This window comes from Bos taurus, chromosome 24 (assembly GCF_002263795.3).
Source record: "Bos taurus isolate L1 Dominette 01449 registration number 42190680 breed Hereford chromosome 24, ARS-UCD2.0, whole genome shotgun sequence".
Classification (NCBI taxonomy): domain Eukaryota; kingdom Metazoa; phylum Chordata; class Mammalia; order Artiodactyla; family Bovidae; genus Bos; species Bos taurus.
This window is the reverse complement of record NC_037351.1, coordinates 61,814,945-61,840,166: the sequence shown is the minus strand read 5'-3', so window position 1 is coordinate 61,840,166 and position 25,222 is coordinate 61,814,945. Positions and strand designations below refer to the sequence as shown.

At 46.1% G+C, this 25,222-nt stretch overlaps 1 protein-coding gene across 1 annotated transcript in view; it reads right to left on the bottom strand.

Annotated features, from left to right (window-relative positions):
• Positions 1 to 827: 827 nt before the first annotated feature.
• SERPINB12 (serpin family B member 12) overlaps positions 828 to 25,222 on the bottom strand; it is a 46,151-nt gene continuing 21,756 nt past the window's right edge. The window contains exons 9-16 of the mRNA XM_024984529.2: positions 23,696 to 24,098; positions 13,893 to 13,991; positions 12,412 to 12,593; positions 8,735 to 8,863; positions 8,192 to 8,309; positions 6,529 to 6,671; positions 5,936 to 6,091; positions 828 to 2,906 (exon numbers count right to left, since the gene is read on the bottom strand). Coding sequence (XP_024840297.1) covers positions 2,526 to 2,906; positions 5,936 to 6,091; positions 6,529 to 6,671; positions 8,192 to 8,309; positions 8,735 to 8,863; positions 12,412 to 12,593; positions 13,893 to 13,991; positions 23,696 to 24,098 — 1,611 coding nt within the window. The 3' untranslated portion in view covers positions 828 to 2,525. The remainder of the gene's footprint in view (positions 2,907 to 5,935; positions 6,092 to 6,528; positions 6,672 to 8,191; positions 8,310 to 8,734; positions 8,864 to 12,411; positions 12,594 to 13,892; positions 13,992 to 23,695; positions 24,099 to 25,222) is intronic.

Sequence of the window (25,222 nt, the reverse complement as noted above, 5' to 3'; positions counted from 1 at the left end):
CCTGAGGATGAATGTAGTCTTTTCAGAATACAAGTGGCTGGAACGACTGAATGTCCACATTAATAATAATGCGCCACTGAAGAGGAAAAGTTAAAATTTTACATAACCTCCTTCTCCTTCTGCCTCTGTAACTCAGCTTGCCCCTTGCAAAGTCTGGATCACGTAGGTCACGTAGTCTCAGAAAGTGGGGACTTGCAATACTGGGAAATGGACTTTATCTCACTCACCCTTGTCCTGCTCTTTGCAATCGCCCAGCCCCTGCAAACCTGCTTAACCGTGCCCGTCCATATAAAGACCAGACATCCCCCTCCCCATCTTGACCACTGTCCCCACGCATGAAACCTGTGCGTGGATGATTTGAGAGAATAGCATTGAAACATGTATATTATCATATGTGAAACAGATCGCCAGTCCAGGTTCATTGCATGAGACAGGGTGCTCAGGGCTGGTGCACTGGGATGACCCTGAGGGATGGGGTGGGGAAGGAGGTGAGAGCGAGGGTCAGGATGGGGAACACATGTACACCCATGGGTGATTCATTTCAATGTATGGCAAAACCACTACAATATTTTAAAGTAAGTAGCCTCCAATTAAAATAAATAAATAAATAAAACAAAGACTATTGGGTATACAAAAAAAAAATAGATCATAGATCTAAATGCAAAAGCTAATATCATAAAAGTTCTAGGAGAAAGTCTTAGCAGACTTGAGATAGACAAAGATTTCTCAAATAAGACAGAAAAATAGAAACTATAAAAGAAAAAATTAATGAATTGGATCCCATTAAAATTTAAAACTGCTTTTCAAGACACCATTAAGAAAAATATATCTGACAGAAAATTTTTATTTAGAATATATTAAAAGCAATTACACATCAATAATGAGAAAGCAAACAATCTAATAAAAATGGGCAAAAGATTTGAACAGACATTTCACAAAAGAATATATACACAGGGTCAATATGCACATGAAAAGATGCTCAACATTATTAGTCAAAAGGAAGATGCATAACCACAATGAGATACCACCTCACATCCACGAGAACAGCTATAATGAAGAAGACCGGCCACACCACCCACTGGTGTGTCTTCAGGACGCCTGCAATGCTCACTCATTGCTTGTAGTAGAAAATGGTATGGGCGTTTTGGAGAACATACTGGCTGTTTCCTATACAATTAAACATGTATTTATCGTCTGACTCGGTAATTTCGCTCCTAGTTATCCACTCAAAGAGAAGTGAAAACATATGTTCACACAAACTTCTGGGCATAGTAACATTATTCACTGGCTTCCCTGGTGACTCGGTGGTAAAGAACCCACCTGCAATGCAGGAGACGTGAGTTCAACCTCCATGTTGGGGCAATCCCCTGGAGGAGGAAATGCTACCCACTTCAGTATTCTTGTCTAGAGAATCTCAAGGACAGCGGAGTCTGGCGGGCTACAGTCCATGGGGTCACAAAAGATTTGGACACGACTGAGCAACTAGACAACAATTATTACGTATAGCTGCCACACACTGGAAGCAACAAAAATGCCCGTCAATGAGTAAATGGATAAACAAATGTGGTTTATCCAGATGATGGAACATTGCTTGTCAGTAGAAAGTAATCAACTTCTGATATCCCACCTAGTCTCATGAATCTGAAAACACAGTGCCGAGCCACAGAAGCTAGGCATGAAAGAGGACATGGTCGGAATCAGTTTGTGTGAAGCTAGAGACGGCAGGTCTACCCTGGACTGACGGAAGGCAGGGCAGCCGCCGGCTGGCAGGGCTTGTTCAGGGACAGCTGACTCAGAAGCAGAGCAGAGAACCCTGGGGGATGACGAAGCGCTCTGTGTTCCGGGTGTGGTAGCGTTTTCACGGCACATTTGTCAAAATGTGTCAGGTTCTAGGCTTAAAAGGGTGGATTTTATGATCACATTTATTTCACAATATCAAAGTGTTCATGTAACTGACCATGGATAATCTACTATTAGAACAGAGGATGAAAATACGGGAATCCTCTCTGCCTGGTAGATTGTTTTGTTTTGTTTCAGTTTTTGAGTTTTAATTTATGTTTTGCTAATGTGTTTCTCAATTCTCTTTCCTAGGTTCAGTTTGCCACACTATATGCTAAGAAAGAAAAAAGCAACACATGAACTGAATATAAATGTTTGTTTTCTTTTACTCCTGTATTATAATCTACCAAAATATTAGAACTGGTGGGAGTCTCAAAAGCACTAGTCCACGGTCTTCAGCAAAGAGACTGTTTCTCTCCGTAGTGCACGAAACTACAAAGCATTGATCTCCTAGAGGAAATCAGTGGAAGGTTATTAAGGAGCCTTGATTTGACCTGATATCTGCACGTCACAAACAAAACATTTCCGTTTCAGAGAAAACAGTATTGCCATCATTAATCATTGATTTTGATGGTAAGGCTGGAATTCAAGTAAAACAATTTTTTAAAGAGCGGGCTATTTCCATAAACCTGTGAACACCCCGGCACCGGCGGTGGTGGTCGCTTTCCGCCAAGACAGGGACTGTACTAAGGAGAAGAAAATCGGCCAAAGAAAAGGACGCTGTCGGACTCGTTGTGCCTGATGAAGAACAGGAAAGGGTGATTGCAGTGAAAACGTTCCCAGTCCTGGGCCGGCGTGACGGCGAAGCCCACAGCGGTGGCGGCCGCAGCCTCCGTGCCCGCCTCGGTCACCTCCAGCACCGACCTGTGCAGCAGCCTCTGGGCGCGCAGCCCGGCGCCCACGGGGCTCCCCGCGAGGCCAGCGGCGCACAGCCCCGCGGAGGCGGCCTCCAGGTCATAGCTGCCCGCCGCCCGGAACCGGGGCAAGTGCAAGTCCACGGCCCTCTCTTCCATACGCCCCGCGCTGGTCCACTCTATTAACTTCTCAGGAGTTATTTTATCTATAATCTGGTAAGGAGAAAAAGAGGGAAGAATGGCTTGATCATCAGTGCAAATTCAAAACAGTGCAATACTAATGTCAGTCAGTCAGAAATTATTAATATTAGCTTTAGCAACAAATGAAACCAGAAATTTTATTTCACTCAACTGCTATTTATATATATACATATACCAGCTACTTGTCTTATATTTCTATATTTAAATTATCTGTGTATGTATGAAAACTCTATTGCATGTAAATAAATTTTTAAGTCATTTCTTATTCTATCAATTTAATATATATTATTTCATTTTTTACTATTCCCCTTTAATCTTTGTCTGCTGCTGCTGCTAAGTCGCTTCAGTCGTGTCCGACTCTGTGCAACCCCATAGACGGCAGCCCACCAGGCTCCCCCGTCCCTGGGATTCTCCAGGCAAGAACACTGGAGTGGGTTGCCATTTCCTTCCCCGATGCATGAAAGTGAAAAGTGAAAGTGAAGTCGCTCAGTCGTGTCCAACCCTCAGCGACCCCATGGACTGCAGCCTTCCAGGCTCCTCCATCCATGGGATTTTCCAGGCAAGAGTACTGGAGTGGGGTGCCATTGCCTTCTCCATAATCTTTGTCTACATATGTATTATATAATTTATATACTATCTTATATAATGAATATTATAATATAGTTTATATATTACTATATTATAATGAACTTAATTTATAAAATTATAATGAATGTAATTTATATTATATTAATATATATTTATATAGTTGCAATTACATTGAATATCCACTTTTCTTGTTATAAAGTAAATATATTTCACAGCACTGCATATCTCTAAGTATCTTCAAACTGATAGATATTTCCATCAAGCTGATAAATTCCACCTAACATTCATCCTCTCATTCATTTTACAATCATCTAAATATGTATCAAGTGGATGCTGATAGATACTGTGGATGCAGCATCTATTAATAATAAATTATGATTACTATTATATAAATTTCAAGCCGAGCATCCTAGTGTCTGGCTTTTTGCAATCCCGTAGACTCTAGCCTGCAAGCTCTTCTGTCCATGGAATTCTCCAGACAGCAATACTGGAGTGGCTTTCCATTCCCTTCTCCAGGGGATCTTTCCTACCCAGGGATAGAACCCGGGTCTCCTGTATTGCAGGCAGATTCTTTACCGTCTGAGCCACCAGGGATTTAAGGAAGATGCTGCTGATTTGGCTCAGAAAGTAAATTTTATTCTTGAATTATTTCCCTACAGTAATTCCCACAACTGGGCTTTTTGAGTCAGATTATGAATACTTTTAAGCTTGCAGATAAGTGCCTTGTTAGAACAGTAAGTAGTGTGTCAGTCTCATAAAGCTTGCATTCGTCCTGCCATTTTGCTTTCCCAAAATATTTGCCAACATATAATGCTGCTAATGGAGAAGGCGATGGCGCCCCAGCCAGTGCTCCTGCCTGGAGGATCCCAGGGACGGAGGGCCTGGTGGGCCGCAGTCCGTGGGGTCGCGAAGAGTCGGACACGACTGAGCGACTTCACTTTCACTTTTCACTTTCATGCATTGGAGAAGAAATGGCAACCCACTCCAGTGTTCTTGCCTGGAGAATCCCAGGGACGGGGGAGCCTGGTGGGCTGCCATCTATGGGGTCCCACAGAGTCGGACACGACTGAAGCGACTTAGCAGCAGCTAAACACGTTTCACAGAAGCAGGAGAGCTTCTAGTATCTTAATAATACAGCATCCATCGATTTATCAAGCACTTTCCAAGAACTGGAACCATTCTAGGCAAGTCTTCATGTCCTAGATCCATTCTGGACTTCCCTAGTGGCTCAGACAGTAAAGCATCTGCCTACAATGCGGGAGACCCATGTTCAATCCCTGGGTCTGGAAGATCTCCTGGAGAAGGAAATGGAGGAACCTGGTAGGCTACTGTCCACGGGGACACGACTGAGCGACTTCATTTTTCAGATCCATTCTAGGAGGTCCCTTAGAGTTGGTCCAGGATGTACATGTATGTGTGTGTGCGTGTGTGTGTGTGTGTATTCTAATCATTACAACACACACATTAAGAACTGTGGAACTCATTTTATAAATGAGAAAATATTGAGGTTCCAAGAAATGAAGAAACGTCAAAGGGTCGAAAGGCACTAAACAGAACAGGGACTTAAAACAACCTCCCTGTTCTCCAAAGCACAGGCTACTCACCACATCAGTGTTTTAACTACAAAGCAGCTTCAGTTTAAGTGTTAGTCACTCGGTTGTGTTTGACTTTTTTCGACCCCATGGACTATAGCTTGCCAGGCTCCTGTGTCCATGGGATTTTCCAGGCAAGAATCCTGGAGCAGGTTGCCATTCCCTTTTCCAGCAGACCGTCCCACCCCAGGAATCAAACCCAGGTCTCCCCCATTACAGCAGATTCTTTACTGTCTGAGCAACCAGTGGGCAGGACTAAATCAAGGGATTTATGATTAAGGGTCCTATGGACTTTTATTATGAGTGGAGGTAGGTTTATTTGGGGTTAAAAAAAACACACTGGTGAGTGATGCCGATTATGGGGAGGCTGTGGCATGTGGGGCACAAGGTGTATTGGAAATCTCTGTACCTGCCTCCAAGTTTTGCTGTAAACATAAAATTGCCCTAAAAAAGTCTTTTAAAAAATGAAATGTCTAAAAAAGGAACTCAGAAAGTCCAATAGCCTGTGAATAGAATTCAAAATTGCTGTCCACGTGCGTAGGTGATTTTCTTCCCTGGGGAAGAGGGTCTACAGAGATCAACCACTTTGGAGAATGGTGGGTTATCTTTAGAACTCCTATATGACCTCAAATGTTCATGTTATCTCATCCCCAAATATTTTAGTACTGGTTCTTCTCAATAAACCTGACACCATGTAATGCTCCTCTTTAGATACCCATCTTTACCTGCTGCAGAGACAGAAATATTTTCTATTTCACCAGCTCCAGATCAGAGCCCTAACTCCAGACTCACCCAGAAACAAGCTCTGGGACCGAGAGCCTCGGGAGATGAAGGCAGAACGAGGAAGAGGTAAGACTTTACCTTCTCCAGCCCGTCGATGTCATTGGGCAGCAGCACGAACATGCTGAGGTCATGGCTTCGATACGGAAGGCCCAGAATTTTGGCCGGCACGTCCTCCAGGGTCTTGAAGCTAAAGGACTGGCGCTGTGTCATCATCGGCACAGACTTGCTTGTGCTCTGCAATGAGTCAGCAGAGCTCGAGGCGTCAAGGGGCGGAAGGCCACCAAGGGGGCTCCCCAGAATAATTCGCTCAACCTTCGACCATGCTAAAGACCAGAGCCTGGGAATCAGCATTTTATTTATATACACACATATCACTGTTGCTGTGTAGTGGCTAAGATGTGTCTGACTCTTTGTGACCCTTTGGACTGTAGCCTGCCAGGCTCCTCTGTCCAATGGATTTTTCAGGCAAGAAAACTGGAATGGGTTGTCATTTCCTCCTCAAGGGGATCTTCCCGACCCAGGGATCGAACCTGTGTCTCCTACACTAGCAGGCAGATTCTTTACCACTGAGCCACCTGGGAAGCCACATACCATGTACATTTGCTCAAAGATGACTCCAGATTCTACATTTTATCTGTAAGCATATCACATAAATTAATTAAAGAACATACCTTATTCAGCCAAAATTCCTCCTCCTTGGTATTTTCTTTCTTAAACTCCCTGTCCCATTGCCCTTTAAAATAAATTACATTCACCACCACCAGCTTGATGGAGCTGCTTAAAGAGCCGTCTGGAAGCAGGTCCTTGATTTTTTCTGCAAATGAACAGCCACAAGAACAAAATGGGTCCATCTTCAAAATTACAAGTCAGATCTACACATGTCAGATACGATGAACACGGACTTGACCGACCGTTCAAACCTCAGCCAGGTCAGCGCCTGAAGGCTTAGCCAATAAAGAGTTCGCTGGCAGAAATCATAGGAGGTTCTCACTTTGCCCATCTCCAATTTATCCCATAGGATAAACTGAGGTGTGAGGGCTAAGAGCTCAGGCTCTGGAGTCAGATTGCCACTGCTGGCATCCAGCTTTGCCTCTCATCAGCTGAGGGGTCCTGGGTAAGTTACTTAAGCTCTCTGAGCCTCAGTTTCCACACCTGTAAAACAGGAATAAAACCTGCCTCACAGAGCTGCTGAAAGGAATCAATGATTCCCTATATAGAGAAGCACTTGGAATATTATCCAGCTCATAATAAGCACTCGGAGTTAGCTATTATTATTTTTAACCCATTCATTATAGCTACCTGAGGTTTAGAGATCTCTTATTTTATTGCAAAGGAGCTGATGTTTTATCTCTGGGTTCAGCCCATCCCACTGAAATTCTGAAGAATACTGCCCTCAACCAACCCTTTGATAGATCCTCTTTTATCCCCCTTTTAAAATTTTCATTTCCTTTGAACTGAGTGTGAAGAAAAAATGCAATCTGAAATGACAGCTGTCTCTCTGATAACTGGAATTTTGTTTTTTAAATGTATTCTCCCTGGTCAGGGAGCGCGATCCCACAAACCGCACCTAAGAGTTTGCATGCTGCAGTTCAAGACCTCGCGTGCCTCCACGGAAGATTCCACAAGCCAAAACTAAGACCTGGCACAGCCAAATCCTTAAATAAACCCTTTTTTTTTTTTTTAATGTATTCTGAAATACTAACACTAAAGTATCAGCACTGCTCTGCAGAATCTTAACATTGCTCTCTGCTATTTCCTGCGAGTTTGGCTCCTACCGGGGCGTGAGGCGGGGCGGAGGAGGCGGGGCTTTGTCGAGTCCCTGCTGCGGACGAGGCTCAAGGCTGCCGCCCTCCGTGCAGGAGCCCAGCCGCGGACGGCCCAGGCGCGTCTTTAGTGGGCTGATGCTTCTCACTGACCGAGAGAAAGGAGCCCTCTGACGTTTTTACTTATGGACCCAGACTCAGAAAGAAAGGTGCTCACGTAAAAGTCAAATGTGACCTCACGACAGACATGAGCCAGGTATCAGGAGCCCCAAAGTCACTGGGATCCCCAGCCATGCGCAAGTAATTCTCCACTACGTGTCTCCACGAAGTTGGCTTCCTGTGGTCCCCTGCCCAATTCCCTTGGCTCTCTCCACATCTGCTGAGGCCATTCCACTGTCTGCAGTGGATTCCCCCACTCCTTGGCTCCAGTCCCTCCAAGCTGAAATACCCATCTCAGGTCCCCTCCCAAAGCTTGTACACCCTTATACCCTATGCAGCGTCCAGCACAGGGCTTCACTCACAGCAGGTACTCAGAAGTGTTTTTATGATGAACAATTCATCCATACACTACCATTTGTTTGGCTTTCAACCCAGGAATTAATCTTCTTTCGACTTTCATCTGCTGCATTTACAAAATCAACAGGTTCCAGAGAAGCATGGTAATGTTTTTCAACATAATCTAAGTATTTCTTTAGGAGAAACAGGGAAGGAATAGAAATAGCTTTAAAATTCAATTCATCCATTACCATCATTTCTAAACAAATTTATCTGTACAGGAAGATGACTAACATTGTAAGAAGAGATCTTTTTAGGGCCTGGGTGAGTCACTTTGAGTACTTCCATGCATATTTTTGTGCAGGTTCAATACAGTTAAGGCAACAATCAGATTTCAAGATGAAAAAGAAGCTCCCAAAAGGTCTGGGTATCTGGAGAACAGGTCAAGAGGCAGGTGGGGTGGAGGGTGAGAGGGAGAGATGGGAGGGACACCCCCAGTGATGTGGGTTGAGTCAGGCACTCAAATTAGGCATCTTGCCTCAAAGATCCCAGTCTTAACAGAGTCATTTGGCCATTCCTGAGTACCACTCACAGATGTTGTGAACTCAGCAAAACTCACTTGAAGGAAGAGGTATGTCTTTTCTCCAAACAGTCGGTTGGCTATTTTCAGTTCATAATCATCATTGGGTTTGCTTATCTCACTCAAAACCCTTTGGAGCTGGTGATGTATCTCTTCTGTCTTCTCTAACTTCAAAATCAAAACAAAAACTCAGTGAGTTATCTTGGCAAAAGTAAACCTAGATTCACCACCCTTCCCACACCAAGAAGACACGGCAGCCTTGGGGGTGTAGGTTCTGGATGCCATTCTTCCTCCACTGGAAACACCAACTTAACAACAATACAAGAAACCCAGGAACCAGCTCAGAGATTCCTGTAGCCCAGAGAAGCATGAACCCAGGACAATTCATGATGCTCCCCCCGCCATGCTTCTCCCTGCCACACCTCATGGTGTGATTGGGGGAAAACTCGCAACCCCAACTCCCTGAGGAGAGAAGCGTGTGGAATGTGTGTCCAACACTCTGACTTTTCAGAGGCTGCCTGAGGGACTGGTTTGTGTCTTGCCTGAATCTAAGTGTCAAGAGGAACAGGCACCAGGTTGGTCCCTGAGCACAAAGGCCATCAACACACACCCTGGTCTGCAGCACTACAAACAAACACCAGGGGGCGCTCCTGAGTAGAACCCCGCAAAGCAGTGAGGTCATTACTGCACTTCGGCGGTGGGTCAGCGGTAAGGACACGCCTGCCAGTGCAAGAGACAAAAGAGACTCGGTTCGATCCCTGGGTCAGGAAGATTCCCTGGAGGAGGGCATGGCAATCCACTGCAGTATTCTTGCCTGGAGAATCCCATGGACAGAATGCCATATGTGAAAAGCCCACAGATAACATCACACTCAGTGGTGAAAGATTAAAAGCTTTTCACCCAGGAGTAGGCATCTGTCACCCAAGGTGAACCTTTTCCTAGTTTGCACAAAGACTCTGCACAGGACTATGCTTGGGAGAGAAAGTGCCTGAAAACAGCCGTAGCACTGATAGACTGACGAGATAGCAGAGCGGCCGTTGGACCCAACTCTGTGGTACATACTCCGCAAGGAAGCCTGACTCCTCATATATGCAGCTGAGCCATGCAGACAGCCTGGCCACGCGGGATCGTGGACCGAATGGCTCATACTGTTGGGGGACTTGAGCCACAATTTAATGAGGGCCTGGGAAAAGGGCTGTGATAGCGGTCATGGCAGACGTGACCTGCCAGGGAGCTCTGTTCACCTCTGAGTGCCAGCCCTGCCCTACGGATTCTGCCACGTGTGCACAGACTGCCGCATGAGTGAGGAATACTGTAACCCTAGAGCCGGAAGAGATCTCAAGAAGTCATTGGTTCTGGCCTAATATTTTTTTGAGTAAAACATCATCAGAGTAGGAAGAGTTCCTTAAAATAAAAATAGAATGTGATAAAAGTGTTAGTCCCCCAGTCCTGTCTGATTCTGTGACCCCATGGACTGTAGCCCGCCAGGCTCCTCTGTCCATGGAATTCTCCAGGCAGGAATACTGAAGTGGGTTGCCAGTCCCTTCTCCAGGGGATCTTCTTGATCCAGAGATCAATCCTGGGTCTCCTGCATTGCAGGCAGATTCTTTACCATCTGAGCCACCAGGGAAGTCTGTAGTAATATTATCACCCACTACTACCACAGCGCCCATGGGGTGAGTCACCAGGGTGTTCTGGTTGCTCTACTAGACACTTTACAGAGGCTTAAAGATGAACAACTTGCACAGACTAGCACAGCTGTTAAGTGACGAAGCCAGGATTTGAACTCTAACTCCAAAATGGGCTCCCCAGGTGGCGCTAATAGTAAAGAACTCCCCTGCCAATGCAGGAGACATAGGAGACACGGGTTAGATCCCTGGGTCGGGAAGATCCTCTGGAGAAGGAAATGGCAACCCACTCCAGTATTCTTGCCTGGAAAATTCCATGGACAGAGGAGCCTGGTAGGCTACAGTCCACAGGGGCACAAAGAGCCGGACACAACTGAAGTGACTTAGCACACACAGCTGCTAACTCCAAAACACATTCCCTCTGCTACAGGGACTCTTCAGTCTATTTGCCTCTATGGATATGTACCCTAGTGGTTCGTGAGCATTAAAGCTGAGGCCTCCTCTTAACACTGCGGTTTATTATTGTATGGTACTCTATAAGCCACATTATTGGCTGCCATTGTTATTATTGCTTAACAATAAGTATCACACCTTTCTACCCATTTCCCCAGGGAAGCCACATCTGCCAAGGCGTCACTGGACGCTCCAGGACGCGTCCTGCTGTTTGGTGTTTAGTCGCTGAATCACTCTTTTGCGACCCCACAGACTGTAGCCACCAGGCTCCTCCGTCCATGGGATTCTCCAGGCAAGAATACTGGAGCGGGTTGCCAGTTCCTTCTCCAGGGGATCTTCCCAACCCAGAGATCGAACCCACGTCTCCTGCATTGGCAGGTGGGTTCTTTACCAGTGAGCCACCAGGAAGCCCATGTCTCCCCACCTCTTTTTCTTCAGCTTTGATTCTTGAGCTTTCTGTGTCTTTTTCAGAGAAAGGCACCTAGGAAGAAAAAAAAAGTACTATGGCCGTGGTGAGAGCAGAGAAAAGCTCACAGGGACCCAGTGCGGGTAAAATGGATGACTGTTAAACAGGCCTCCTTGGTCCACAAGGAACAGGGCTGTCCCTGCAAAACCCTGAGAAGTTCTGGGCTGTGCGCTCATCTCACCCCTGCTGGTTAGTCCCTTCATTCATCCCTCCTTGACGTGGCATTCACACCATGTCGTTTCCCCCAGGAGCTCTGTCCTCCTTGCTCTACCTATAATTATGAGCTTAATGGCTTTCCCACTTCATGGCAAATAGATGAGGAAACAGTGGCTGGCTTTATTTTGGGGGGCTCCAAAATTACTGCAGATGGCAACTGCAGCCATGAAATTAAAAGACGCTTGATCCTTGGAAGAAAAGGAGCAAGCTATGATAAACCTAGACAGCATATTAAATAACAGAGACACTACTTTGCCAACAAAGGTCTGTCTAGTCCCAGCTATGGTTTTTCTAGAAGTCATGTATGGATGTGAGAGTTGGACTATAAAGAAAGCTGAGCGCCGAAAGAATTGATGCTTTTGAACTGTGATGTTGGAGAAGACTCTTGAGAGTCCCTTGGACTGCAAGGAGATCCAACCAGTCCATCCTAAAAGAAATCAGTCCCGAATATTCATTGGAAGGACTGATGCTGAGGCTGAAACTCCAATACTTTAGTCACCTGATGCAAAGAACTGACTCATTGGAAAAGACCCTGATGCTGGGAAAGATTGAAGGCAAGAGGAGAAGGGGATGACAGAGGATGGGATGGTTGGATGGCATCACTGACTTGATGGATGTGAGTTTGAGTAAGCTCCAGGAGTTGGTGATGGACAGGGAAGCCTGGCGTGCCGCAGTTCATGGGGTTGCAAAGAGTTGGACACGACTGAGTGACTGAACTGAACTGAATTGCTTTGGACAAAGACACTTACCCAAAAGAATCTCAAGCATTTGGGAGCAGAAGGCATGATGGTATTGGAAGAGGAGAAAGAACTTCGCTGATAGGCCTGAAATCGCCCCAGTCAGATGCTGTCTTTTCCTGGCCCCAGATCAAGGGAGGCAGGTTTTCAAGGTAATGCCAGAGTGTTGCCCTAGAGACAAGCCTGTGGCTGGAAAGCAAGGAAAACCCACGCTACCTCCTGCTCCTGGGTGGCGGTGGCTCCTCGGATCATGGGGGGCAGCATTCCAATCGTGGTTGAGATGCCCGCAGGGGAAAACAAGACGTTGCCTTCATCTGTTTTACTCAGGTCTTTGAAAAGATCCAACCCAAACGAAGTGCTTGCTGGGACCAGTGAGTCCATGATGATTCCAGCAGGACCTGGAACAACAGCAACCAGAACCCGGCACTTAGCCACAGGGCTTCGTGTCGGGGCACCCTCTCCCGCTTCTCTTCGGGCACTGAGCCAGGACGTAGGGAGTTTCACCCTCGCAGCGAAAGGTCACTTCCCAGCCCTGCTCTTGACGGGACATGAATCACAGGGTGTCACCGCACACTCTGGGTTCCTGGGTCCCAGGGAGCAGGCTGAATCCCCTAGAGGCTCTGCTCTCTCTCCTTCTGTCGGAACTGCTCACACCAGCACCTGCCTGCTGGCCGCCCCTCCTGGGCTGGCCCAGCCTGGCCCTCCCATGTCGGGCGTGTCCCACTGCCGAGAACAAGGCCAGGGGCTTGTTCTGTAGGAAGGGTTGGCCTCGAGTCCGAGCAGAGTTCTCAGATCCAGCCTCAACAAAAGCAAAGTGGCCTTCTCTGACGCTGATTTCTCAGTTGCTTCAAATCCAGCACAAAGTGACCAGATACACGAGAGCTCCTAAACCCCAGTCCCTAGCTGCATGCAAACCTGACCCCAGGCTAAATGCTCCTTAAAGGGCAGTGACGCGTCTCTGGTCATGGATTATTAACTGGGGGCAAAAGAGCTTTTTTTATATAGCTTTCTATATTGTTTCAAGCTTATGCAGTGAGTTCATATTATTTTTGCTTATCTCACAAAAGTTAAAGAGCAATTAACATTTACCAAAAATAACTAGAACATGCTTTGTATTTTCTTCTTCACCAGCTAAATCTGCCTGCAATACAGAAGACCCGGGTTCGATCCCTGGATTGGGAAGATCCCCTGGTGAAGGAAATGGCTACCCGGTCCAGTATTCTTTTCTGAAGAATTCCATGGACAGAGGAGCCTGGCCGGCTACAGTCTGTAGGGTCGAAAAGAGTCAGACACGACTGAGTGACTAAAGCTTTCACTTTCACCAGCCAAATTACAACTAGTTAATAAAGAAAAATCTTAAAACAAAAATGAGATTAAAGCCAATCAAAAGCCTACTCTGAGGGATTTTTGCTCTCAAGGGCCCATCCCTGCAAAGGCATCTTATATCTGCTGTTTAAACTTCCATGTCAACCCCATGTTTCCTTGCAAGGATTTCTTGCAGGTTCACTCAGAAATAAAATGAATTAACTTACAGACAAGATAACGTTGTCACAGCTGAGTAAACACTGAATTAAACAAAACCACCCCAAGGCGAGTTAGGTACTTGGGATTAGTACAAGAAAAGTACTTCTTTCAAACTAACAAACATGGGGGCTCTCATAACACAGAAATCTCATGTTGGTGCAGAAGGAACTTACCTGGTTTCTGGAAAGACAGAGGTGACAGGGCAAGGAACCAGGAAGCATGTGCTAAATGAGCAGGTGAAGTCTTTAATTTATAGGTCTCTCTGCCTCTCCCTAGTCATCATGGCTCGCATTTCCCGTGAAACAAGCTTTGGTTTCTCAATGGCTATTTCCCTAATAAAATTAGCATGCAAGGGTTACAACAAAACTGAGGATTGAATTTTCTGTTTCTTTCCTTCATGATCGCGAAGTTCTGCACTTGAAGTTGTCAGCAGCTGTGTGGTGAGTAATACACACCTCGACACAGAGGAACAGAGCTTCAATTCTCACTTCTCCAGAGTCTCTCAGACAGTCTTTCAGGGGCCCAAGCATAAAGAGATCTAAATTAACCAGATGACAAAACAAGACTAAAAGCAGGAATTCACCCCGGGACGAAAGGGACTGGAATGACCAAGAGGAAATGAATTACGCCCCATGCTGGGGGTGGGAGCAGACAGTGATAAGGGGGCCTCCCTCCCTGATACTATGGGGGACCCTCTGAAAAGAACCATTCAGTCCACTGGTTTTCACCCTGGATGCACAGCAAAATCCCCTGGGAAACTTAAAAAGAAAATCTGTGGCCAAGTGACCCCGCCGCCCCCCGCCCCCCACCACCAGACAACTGAGTCAGCATCGTTAAGGCAGGAACAGGCGTCAGAATTTTTATCACCTCAGGTGATCCTGGTGTGCAGCCAAGGTCGGGAAGCGCTGGTTTACAGGCTGGGTGAACATCTGAGAGCATACTTCCTAACGTCAGACGTACAGAGCGCTGTCCTGACAAGACCAGACCCTGCAATAAAGTTAACTTCTCAGTTGCGTGGCTTGGGGTTACCAAATGCAAAGGAAGAAGTAAAGTATGAAAGCTAACTTCCTAGAAAAGAAAGAGAAAAGGTACTGAGGAAAACTGGAGAGGCAACACACACACACACCACTCCCGTTCTCAAGGATTCTGCCCATTCATTATGAAACGTCTCATTTTAATTCACTTACCGAACGTTTGTCGAGAGTTCACTGTGTACCAGACACGGGTTGTTATTGTCTGAGTCACTGAATCGTGTCCAACTCTTCTGCAACCCCATAGACTGTAGCCTGCCAGGCTCCTCTGTCCAGGATTTCCCAGGCAAGGATACTGGACGGGGTTGCCATTTCCTTTTCCAGGGGTCTTCAAGATCTAGGGATCGAATCCAAGTCTCCTGCGTTTCCTGCATTGGCTGGCAGATTCTTTACCACTAGCCCACCAGACACTGGAATCAGTTCAGATCAGTTCAGTCGCTCAGTCGTGTCCGACTCTTTGCGACCCCATGAATCACAGCACGCCAGGCCTCCTGTCCATCACCAACTCCCGGAGTTCACTCAGGCTCACGTCCATCGAGTCAGTGATGCCATCCAGCCTTCTCATCCTCTGGCGTCCCCTTCTCCTCCTGCCCCCAACCCTCCCAGCATCAGAGTCTTTTCCAATGAGTCAACTCTTCGCATGAGGTGGCCATAGTACTGGAGTTTCAGCTTCAGCATCATTCCCTCCAAAGAAAACCCAAGTGCCAATAATTCATGAACATCCAACAAGCTCACTGATTTCAGGAAAACAACGTTGTTTTTTAAAACACATTCGGAAATTACACCTCCAAATTCCAGCCTTTCCTGCCACCCCTAGGGTATTCCTACTGGCTCTGTTGGCTCTTTAGATGATTCTCATTGGTAAAGTGTGTGAGGATTCGTCGCCGTTGCCAAGCAGCGAATCCTAGAAGTCCATCTCAGCTCTTCCCTCTCACCTGACTGTCTAAAGAAGCAGCTTAGTGAAGCAGCTGCTAAGACCGTGGATAATGTACGTACCAATCTCAATGTTCACAATTTGCTCAATGCAAACAAATTTAAAAAAAAAACACTAAAAAATAAAATAAAATGATTATTTTTATTTTAATAAATAAAATAGCAAAAAATATTTGAGCTGGCCATAGTGCTCTATGTTTTAATATGTCCATCAGTTGATATCTCCTAATCCCTTTCTCTGTGACCCTGGACTCTCGGTTCTAGTTCCCACTTATCTCCATAAGCCCTCTGCTTTCTCCTAAAGCATTTTTTTCTACCACCTCATTTTTACAGGAAAACCTGGCTTTACCCTGAAGACCACCACAGACCACAAAGTCTTCGCCTGGGGACAACCACTCTCATCTTGCAATCAGGAGGTGAGGTCCCCATTCCTTGCCTCTCTGCTTACTTCTGCTTCTCCCAAGCCTTTCTTCCTTCAGTCACCTTCAGAGTGACACCTTCAGGGTGTCCTTTAGAGATGGCCCCCATCTTGCTGTGGCATCCTTTCCCCCTCCAGAAGCCCCCTTGGTCCTTGTCACATGTCTTCCTGTCCCCCTGCCTGCCACCACCCCTCTCTGTGTCTTCACGTGTGTGTCAGTGACCCTCACCTTCCCTCTGGCTTGTAGCTCATGCACAGGGTCACGCTTTGGATGCTACCATCAGCAGGAACTGTTCCTGCTATAAACTGCTGAACTCTGCAATTCCTCCCTTGGGTTGTGTGTACACATGCTCAGTACCATCAGTTGTGTCCGACTCTGTGATCCCATGATAATCCATGGGATTATCCCGGCAAAAATACTAGAGTGGGTTGACATGACTTCCTCCAGAGGATCTTCGGACCCAGGGATCAAACCCGAGTCTCCTGCAGATTCCTTTTGCAGGTGGATTCTTTACCACTGATCCACCAGGGAAGCCCTCCTCTCTTTGGCTAGAGATCTCATTATTGTTTTCTCTAAACCTAATTGTCAATGTCATCACAACCTCCAATCGTTAGACCCTGCCCCAATCCCATTTTTCTGTCAGTTTCTTCCTTCCTGTATCAAAATGATCCTAAAGGTAGGAAATAGGTGGATGATTAGAAAATAGGAGAATGCTTTCTATGCTTAGGAGTGAGGAGAGGAAGGAATTAAGCCCCAAACCAGGGCACTAATGGTTTCCCCACCGCCCCTCAAGTTTTGGCACAACTTCCACATGTCTGTTACTGATACTGCCTATAAGATCCTCATTCTTCATTAAAAGGCATGGATGCTCCTGGGGTCCCAATCAGATTGCTTCCCCCACTGCTCCTGCTGCCGAGCTGCTGTTTTGCCTAATAGTTCATAGTCACTCTTTTGTCAGTCAAATGACTTCCAGCTCACTGGAAGCTACCTGCCCGGGAAGCTAGGCAGCAGCCTGCCCCCAGCCAAGCCACACCTCAGGTGTGACTCACCTGCAGAAGGGTAAAAAGGACAGATGGGTCCCTTGTGTCAGAATGAGGCCAGTTTTCTAGTGCAGCGTGTCCTCCAGAGCCCCCAGAGGGTCACAGAAGCCGGCCTCCACTGGAGACCTCAGGGTGGTTAACTTGCCCCTTACCCTGCCCTGGTTCTCTCTGAGGACCACTCCCCTCACCTCCACCCCCCAGAGGACCTGAATAAGCCTCTCTGTCTTTGGTTCTACCCATAGGACAGCTCACCTGAGGCAAGCCTGTTTTAATTATCTAGCCAAGCCCTTTCACTCTTTTTTGCTTCCCCCAAATTCCTTGGCAAATCTTATATATAGTCTCCTTTAGATAAACTCTGTATCAGTTTATCAAGGTCTGTGAAGAATCCTCCGGGGACTTCTCAGAACTGGCACATTAATGGCTCGAACGTTGGAGTCTTCACACATTGAGTAGGAATCACACTCATACTACATGTTCTTCAATGGAGTCAATACACAGAAAGAAATGGAGAGAGAGGAAAAAACAGTATTCTATTTGTGATCAAACAAAAAACAAGTGTGTCTGCTATCACTGCTTCCGTTCAAAACTGAACCAAATCATACGATACCACTTATATGTGAAATCTTAAAAAAAAAAGTACAAATTAACTTTTTTACAAAACAGAAAAAGAGTCACAGATGTAGAAAACAAACTTATGGTCTCCAAGGAAGGAAAGAGGTGTGGAGGAAGGATAAATTGGGAGGTTGGGACTGACATATGTACATTATTAATATATTAAAAAATCACCAACTCAATGGACATGAAATAGAGCAGACTCCTCCTGCAGACGGTGAGAGACAGAGGAACCTAGCCTGCTGCAGTCCATGGGGGTCCCAAAGAGTAGAACTTGACTTAGCAATTGAACAAGAACACGACACACATATATATATGCACACAATCTAATAAGGACCTACTGTACAGAGAAATCTACTCCATACTCTGTAATGACCTATATGGGAAATGAGTCTAAAAAGAGTGGATATGTGTGTGTGTGCAAGTGATGCACTTTGCTGTACAGCACAAACTAACACAAAATTGTGAATCAACTCCATAAAAATTAATTTTAAAAACTGAAGTAAAGAAACTTTAACCACAAACAATTGATAGATCAAATCATTAAAGTCTCAAGACTCAAAATGAAAAAACAGAATAATCATTTACAGAGGAACCCACACATACATTATAAGAATTGAAAAGTGAGTTTAGCAAATTGCTGACTGTGAGGTCAATATTTTAAAAATCAAATATTTTAATATACTAGCAACATACAGTTAGAAATTGAAAATTTCTTAAATGTACAATTTAAAAGATTATCAAAAAGCATTTCATATTTATTAAAACTGAAAAATGTGCAAACCTGTAAATAGAAAAATATCAAACATAATATAAAAATAGTAAGAAGATTTAAGCAAATGGTGGGAAATATTTTGTGGTTTGGAAGACTCGATACTGTAAAAATTTCAATTCTCTCAAATTGATTATTATAATTTCAATCAAAATACCAAGAGGTTTCATTTTTCAAAATATTAACCAGCCGATTCTAAATTTATATGGAATAGCAGAGCACCAAGAATAGCCCAAGTGCTCTTGAAGGAGAAGAATGTAAGGCCTGTTCTATTGGAGGGCAAGACTTGTCATTAAATACTTAAATGTGGTTTTGGCAAAGGGTAGGCCAGAACAGAGGAGGGCATGGCAACCCACTCCAATATATTAAATACTTAAATGTGGTTTTGGCAAAGGGTAAGCCAGAACAGAGAAGGGCATGGCAACCCACTCCAATATTCCTGCCTGGAGAATTCAGTGGACAGGAGCCTGGTATTAGAAAAGACCCTGATGCTGGGAAAGACTGAGGGCAGGAGGAGAAAGGGGCGACAGAGGATGAGATGGTTGGATGGCATCACCGACTCCATGGACATGAGTTTGAGCAAGTTCCAGGAGATGGCGAAGGACAGGGGAGCCTGGGGAGCTGTAGTCCATGAAGTCACCAAGAGCCAGACATGGCTTAGCAACTGAACAACAGCAACAATTCTTTTAAGATTTATTTGTTTATTTTTGACTGTGCTGGGTATTCACTGCTGTTCATGGGCTTTTTAGCCATGTCTAGTTTTTTGGCTCGTCTGGTTTTGGCCAGCGGAAGCTACTCTGTAGTTTCAGTGTGTGGGCTTCTAATTGCAGGAGACATGGGTTTGATCCCTGGGTCGGGAAGATTCCCTGGAGAAGGAAATGGCAACCCACTCCAGTATTCTTACCTGGGAAATCCCATGGACAGAGGAGCCTGGCAGGCTACAGTCCGTGGGGTCGCAAAGAGTCAAACACAACTGAGCAACTAACACACACATTATATTTTTAGCGCCCTAGTAGTCTTCTTACATTTCATTCCATTCTTTCACATCTTATCACAGCTGACTTCAGCTCCAATTCCATAAAGGTGATGCCTCCTTAAATCTGACTCTTCAGGCCCAAGTTGTCTACACCCCTCTTCTGGCTCTTGTCATAGGAATTTCCTGAAGCCTCATAGCTTGATGTGGCCCATCCGTATCTGGCACTACTTTTTCCTATGACCCTGCAGGTTTTCCCCGTGTATTCAGCCTTGGACGTGGGCTGGTTTATTCAGAACCCATGTCAACTGACAAAACCTGCGTGGACTTCCATCAGCCTCACTGTCATGCATTTGGTTGCTTCTTAAATCCTTTTTGCCATTTGTAGTTAAAACATTCTTTGATGCACTAATATGGATATCATTACTTATAAGCAAAATTGTGCATTAGAATAAGAGAGTTTTTAAATCAGATGTTAAATATGGAGAATATACTGGTAAGAGGTGTGCAAATATGGGGATAAATTTTGTGGAGCTTGTATTAAGCAGAAAAGAATAAGACAGTAGATTCGGAAAAGCAAGAATACAATGTTAGCAATGTGAAGAAAGAACAAGTTTGAAGCTGGCATTCAACCTTGGAGCAAAGAAACCCACGGAGGCAACCGCTCAGCTTCCTTTCCCTGTCACCACTTACGGGACCTGCAGCACAGATTAAGGACATGGTGGTTTTATTAAAAGCCACACGTGCAAAAGAAGTAAACAGCCATCGGGGATGAAGCACTAGAAGTTCTGGCTCACCCCAGTTTAAGGGGAAACTGAAGAGCAACTTCAGGCAGAAATCTGTAAGAAAAATGTATGCAGTCAAAGAGAACTTGAGTTGCACTAAGATGAAACAGACAGAACCTGTGAAGCAGGGAGCGCCAGGGATGCTGTTAGTTACTGTGCTCGTGATTCTCTTGCCAGAACATCGAGAGTAGACGTGAGTGAGTACATTTTTGACGATGTTGTCTCATGTGTCGGCCTGCAGCGTTGTGGACGGAGGAGACCTTGGACCAGAAGTGCTGATCCCACTCCCGACTCGCCAGCCCTGGCTGGCTCTCTGGCCCCCACCGCAGCCCACCAACCACCGGGCCCTCACTGCCTCCGGCTGACATACTGAAGGGTCGCTTATGCTGGTTTGAGAGTAGAAAAGAGAGTCAGAGGGCTTCTAATTTTGAGCTTAATTCCCCAGGTCTCAGGGGTTCCATCTACTGTGGTTCTGTGGTTCTGTTTCCTCAGATGGCCTGACTCTGACACGCAAAGCAGAGAGGTACCATACAAATCCAGGAACATCTCCACCAGGGCTCTTCTGGTTTTGTTCCCCCAGAAGGACTTCACTTGGAATGACTACACTGCCTGGACGGGAGAGCACGCTCCTGCCCTCGCCTTCCTCTGAGTCAGACTCGGGGAGCTTCATCCAGTCTTCAGTGGTTTCAGAAAGAAAACAGATTTGTTTTAACTTTTTATTTTGTATTGGGGTATAGCAGATTAACAGTGTTGTGAAAAGCAAAGGGACCCAGCCATACATATAAGAGTATCCCTTCTCCCCCAACTCCCCTCCCATCCAGGCTGCCACGTGACACTGAGCAGAGCTCCTGCGCTCTGCAATAGGTCCTTGTCAGTGATCCATTTTCAACACAGCAGTGTGTACACGTCCATCCCACACAGACTCCGGCTGGGAGACAGCAACAAATACGAAGTAGAGAGATGGGTGCCTGGTTTAGACTGGCGCTGTCTTGTATTTCTGAACTCAGGGGATGGCATGGGGGGAGAAAATGAGGCAGGCTGGCACACAGGCCCTGGCACACAGGCCGCCCCCAGGTCCCCTCTCAGCCGTGTCTTTGCCACCCGGCCACATCGACGTGCGATCAGCAGAGGTGTCTTCCTTATTCTGATGATCCACTGGCCATCATTCTTAGATTTTAGAATTACTGTGAGTTTTCATCTTTTTTGGTATGTCTTTATATGTACTTAGGGTGGAAAGCTGGGAAAAGAATTATTGCTGGCACAAGATGTGTTATTCCCAAATAACTGAAAAGAATTGTTAGCTTTATAGGGTATGTATTATTGCATTTTGGGATGAAGAGCTTAAAAGTATTTATATCACTAAAAAAAGTCAGTTGGTAACACATAATACATATTTTATGACAAAAATGTTTTATTCACTAGGAAACATTTTGATTAGTGAAAGGTCAGTAAAGATGGCATTTACTGACTTCAGACAGATTTAAGAATCACACTCTTCTCTTTATTGTAAATAGATTCATTTTCCCTTCGTGATTAAAATTCTGAAAAACCCCAATGCAAATGAGAAAATATGCACAGCAAAGAAAAGAATAAGAACAAAAGCAACACCAGACAATGCCAGACCCATAATACAGATCAAGGTCAGTGTCCAGCCGCACCGTCAGGTCAGTATGGAACCAGCCCTGGAAACCCTACCCTCAAAAGGGAACCACGGGAGAGACGATTTTTGATTATCTGAGACAAATTTGACACGTGGGAGATGTATTCTGGGTAAAGGACTTGGAAGAACAGCCTCATGTTACCAATGAGAATCTTTTATGCTGTGAGCAAGTCTAAACCATGAGACGCCTGTATAAAGGGCATGACCCTTGTCTCTTCAGAGAGAACTAGAGAGAGAACGAGAGAGAGAACGAGAGAGAGAACTAGAGAGAGAACGAGAGAGAGCACGAGAGAGCACAGACAGAGCCAGGGGGAGGCCCAGCACAAGAGCAGGTAAAGTTAACCCGCCTCCTCCTGTAGAAACAGCTACAGCCACACTTCACCAACACAGGGGCAGCCGGGAGGAGGGCAGTCACAGAGCAGGGAAACCGGACCACAAGCCAGACCAGAATCCACCTTTACCGGAGAGTGTGAGTGGTCACTCCAGACCATGCAGTTGAGGCAGAGATCAAGAACTCAGATCGACACCTCCGAGAACAAAGGCCCTGTGTCCTGGGGTCTTGAACGCTCTGGTATCTGGCTTGCAGTTGATGGGAAAGGGTTTCCACGAGCATCGTGCCCAGGCCCCGGTGGGCTCTTAGGAGCCCTCTGGGAGGACAGATCAGGCCACGTGGCAGAGGATGGAGGGAGGGCACAGGAGGGGCCAGCGGTGAGGGCGGCCCCTCCCTCCCTCCTGCAGCGCGCTGTTTAGGAGCCACTAGCGCATGCCCAGTGCGGTGCAGCTCAGTCGCTCAGGCGTGTCCAACTCTGCGACCCCGTGGACTGCAGCCACCAGGCTCCTCTGTCCATGGGATTTTCCAGGCTAGAATACTGGAGTGGGTTGCCATTTCCTTCTCCAGGAGATCTTCCCAACCCAGGGATCCAACCCAGGTCTCCTGCGTTGGCAGGCGGGTTCTTGACCGTCCAAGCCACCAGGGAAGCCCTTAGGAGCAACTTCAGAGGAGAATTCCCTGAGGACAGGTGTGAAGAAGAGACAGAGGAAGTGCCTCATGGTGATGGCTCTATAAGGAAAACTGAGACTACGTCTCTCTTTAATTCACTGGCTACTCTCCTGAGTCCATGTCAGATTCACAAGACAAATGCCACCCTGCTCTCTGCAAAATGCTCGCCACTGGGGGAGTCTTACTCCCTTGAGCCGCCACCAAGCCCAGCCCCACAGGACACCCTCCAGGCAGCAGAAGACAGACAGCAAGAGGAGGAGCGCCCCGCCCGGGGCACAGGGTCGCAGCAGGAGCACGGCTGAGTTTCCAAAACAGATCCCACGGAAACCTTTTCTCTTGCGACTCGTGGAAAAGTGTTTCCTGCATCTGCCAGTTCCTAGAAGCGGATTAATGACTTGAATTTTCAGGATTCCTTTATAAGGAGGTCTGCAACTTAGAATCTATATCGTCCTCAATGATGCTGACCTTCAGGTCACAGCAGGTAAACTTATATGCTTGAAAGCTTAGGGTGGTGAAAGTTCGGGGAGGGAGCAGGACCTTTTAGTACTAAAGGACTTAGATGAGATCTGCGACAGGGTGAGAGAAAGGTCAGGAGAAGTGCGGACCAACGGCCGGAGGTGGCGAGCGTGGAGTCGTGATGAAATTCAGTCAGCTCTGGATGCTAGCGAAACGCAAATGCCCCTGTGATACCAGGGGTGAATCATATCATCGCTTTCTCCCAGCTCCAAGCACCAGACCGTGTTCCCCTTTCAAGGAGAGCAGACCCTGCCATAGAAGAGAATGGTTTGGGTTTTGTTGTGTCTGATGAAAAAGAGAAAAGGGCGGTTAGCGTTAAATGTCTCCCAGGATGGTGAGGACTTTTCCATGCCGACAACCCCACTGGCTGCGACCGCCTGGGTGCCATTTTCATCCACCTCCAGAAAAGTTTTATGGACGACTTTTGACAGGTACAAACTGGGCCTTGGAGAGATTCCAGAAAGGTCAGCCTTTGTTTCATCAAAGATATCTGTGATGCCCATGTCTTGTAGAATAGGGTTGAGATCGTAGCTGTCTTCCAGGGTGAACCGAGGGAAGGAGACAGCTACTCTTTTTTCTGACATATTTTCCGAACTGCTCCAGGACACGAGTTTTTCGTAGGTGATATTCCTTTCAAGCTACAAGAGGAAGAAAATCACATTCAAGGTCAGATGATGAGCTTGCAAAGGATGCCCTATACACTTCCAAGGGGGGCCTGAATCTATTTCCACCGCTGGTAACAATCCTCAAGGTCTCTGCCTCAGAATCCTCTGATTTCATTTAAAAGTCCTCCAAGAAAATCTCTTTCCTCTTTAAAAGATACCAGAAAATTTGGATTCCTCTGTTCTTTGGTGTCTGACAGGTTAGTGTTCAATGCTCAGCAAAGCTCATTAGATTACATCAGGTGAGCTTGGCCAATCCTTAATATTCTGAAGTTCAACCTCCTCTTTATAAAACAGAGGTAATACCACTGGAGTTTTGCAAGGATTAAGCAAACTAATGTATGTAAAGTACTTCCCACAGTACGGCTGTGCTCAGTCGCTCAGTCATGTCAGGCTCTCTGTGGCCTCATGGACTGCAGCCCACTGGGCTCCTCTGTTCATGGAATTTTCCAGGTGAGAACAGTGGAGTGGAGGGTCATTTCCTTCTCCAGGGGATCTTCCCAACCCAGGGATGGAAGCCGCGTCTCCCGTGTCTCCTGCACGGCAGGCGGGTTCTTCACCACTGAGTGCCCTGGGAAGCCCTCACGTAGCGCTGGCACGTGATAAACTTGGAGTAAGAGTTATGGTTCTCATTGTCTCCCTGTTCTCCCATATCCCTGTATTTCTGTCTCACTTTCTCTCTTCCCCACCCCCACCCCACCAAGCTGGACCTTTATTATTAATTCCTACTTCACAAGTAATCTGCTTCAACATCAGCATCTCCACTTCTGTCCAAGCACGAGGACCGAGGAAGAGGATTAAGCTAAAGGAACGCTAACTGAGCTACAGCAAAATAGTGTGAGAAGAGGCCAGACGTCAGGATATTCAGGAAAAAGGAAAAGTTACTTCATTTTTGCAATTCTCAAGTTCCTCGGCTTCCAGATCCCTTGGTCTGGAAAAATAACTGCAGAGAACCACGAGATGAGCAAAAAAAGTCCTATCCAATATTTTTGGCATTCGTTCTTTAGTTCTCGACAAATGAGAAATAAATATCTCATGAATTCAGATTCGTATGTATTCTCTGATTCTCTGATAGCCCAGATACCATCCTTCTTCAAGAT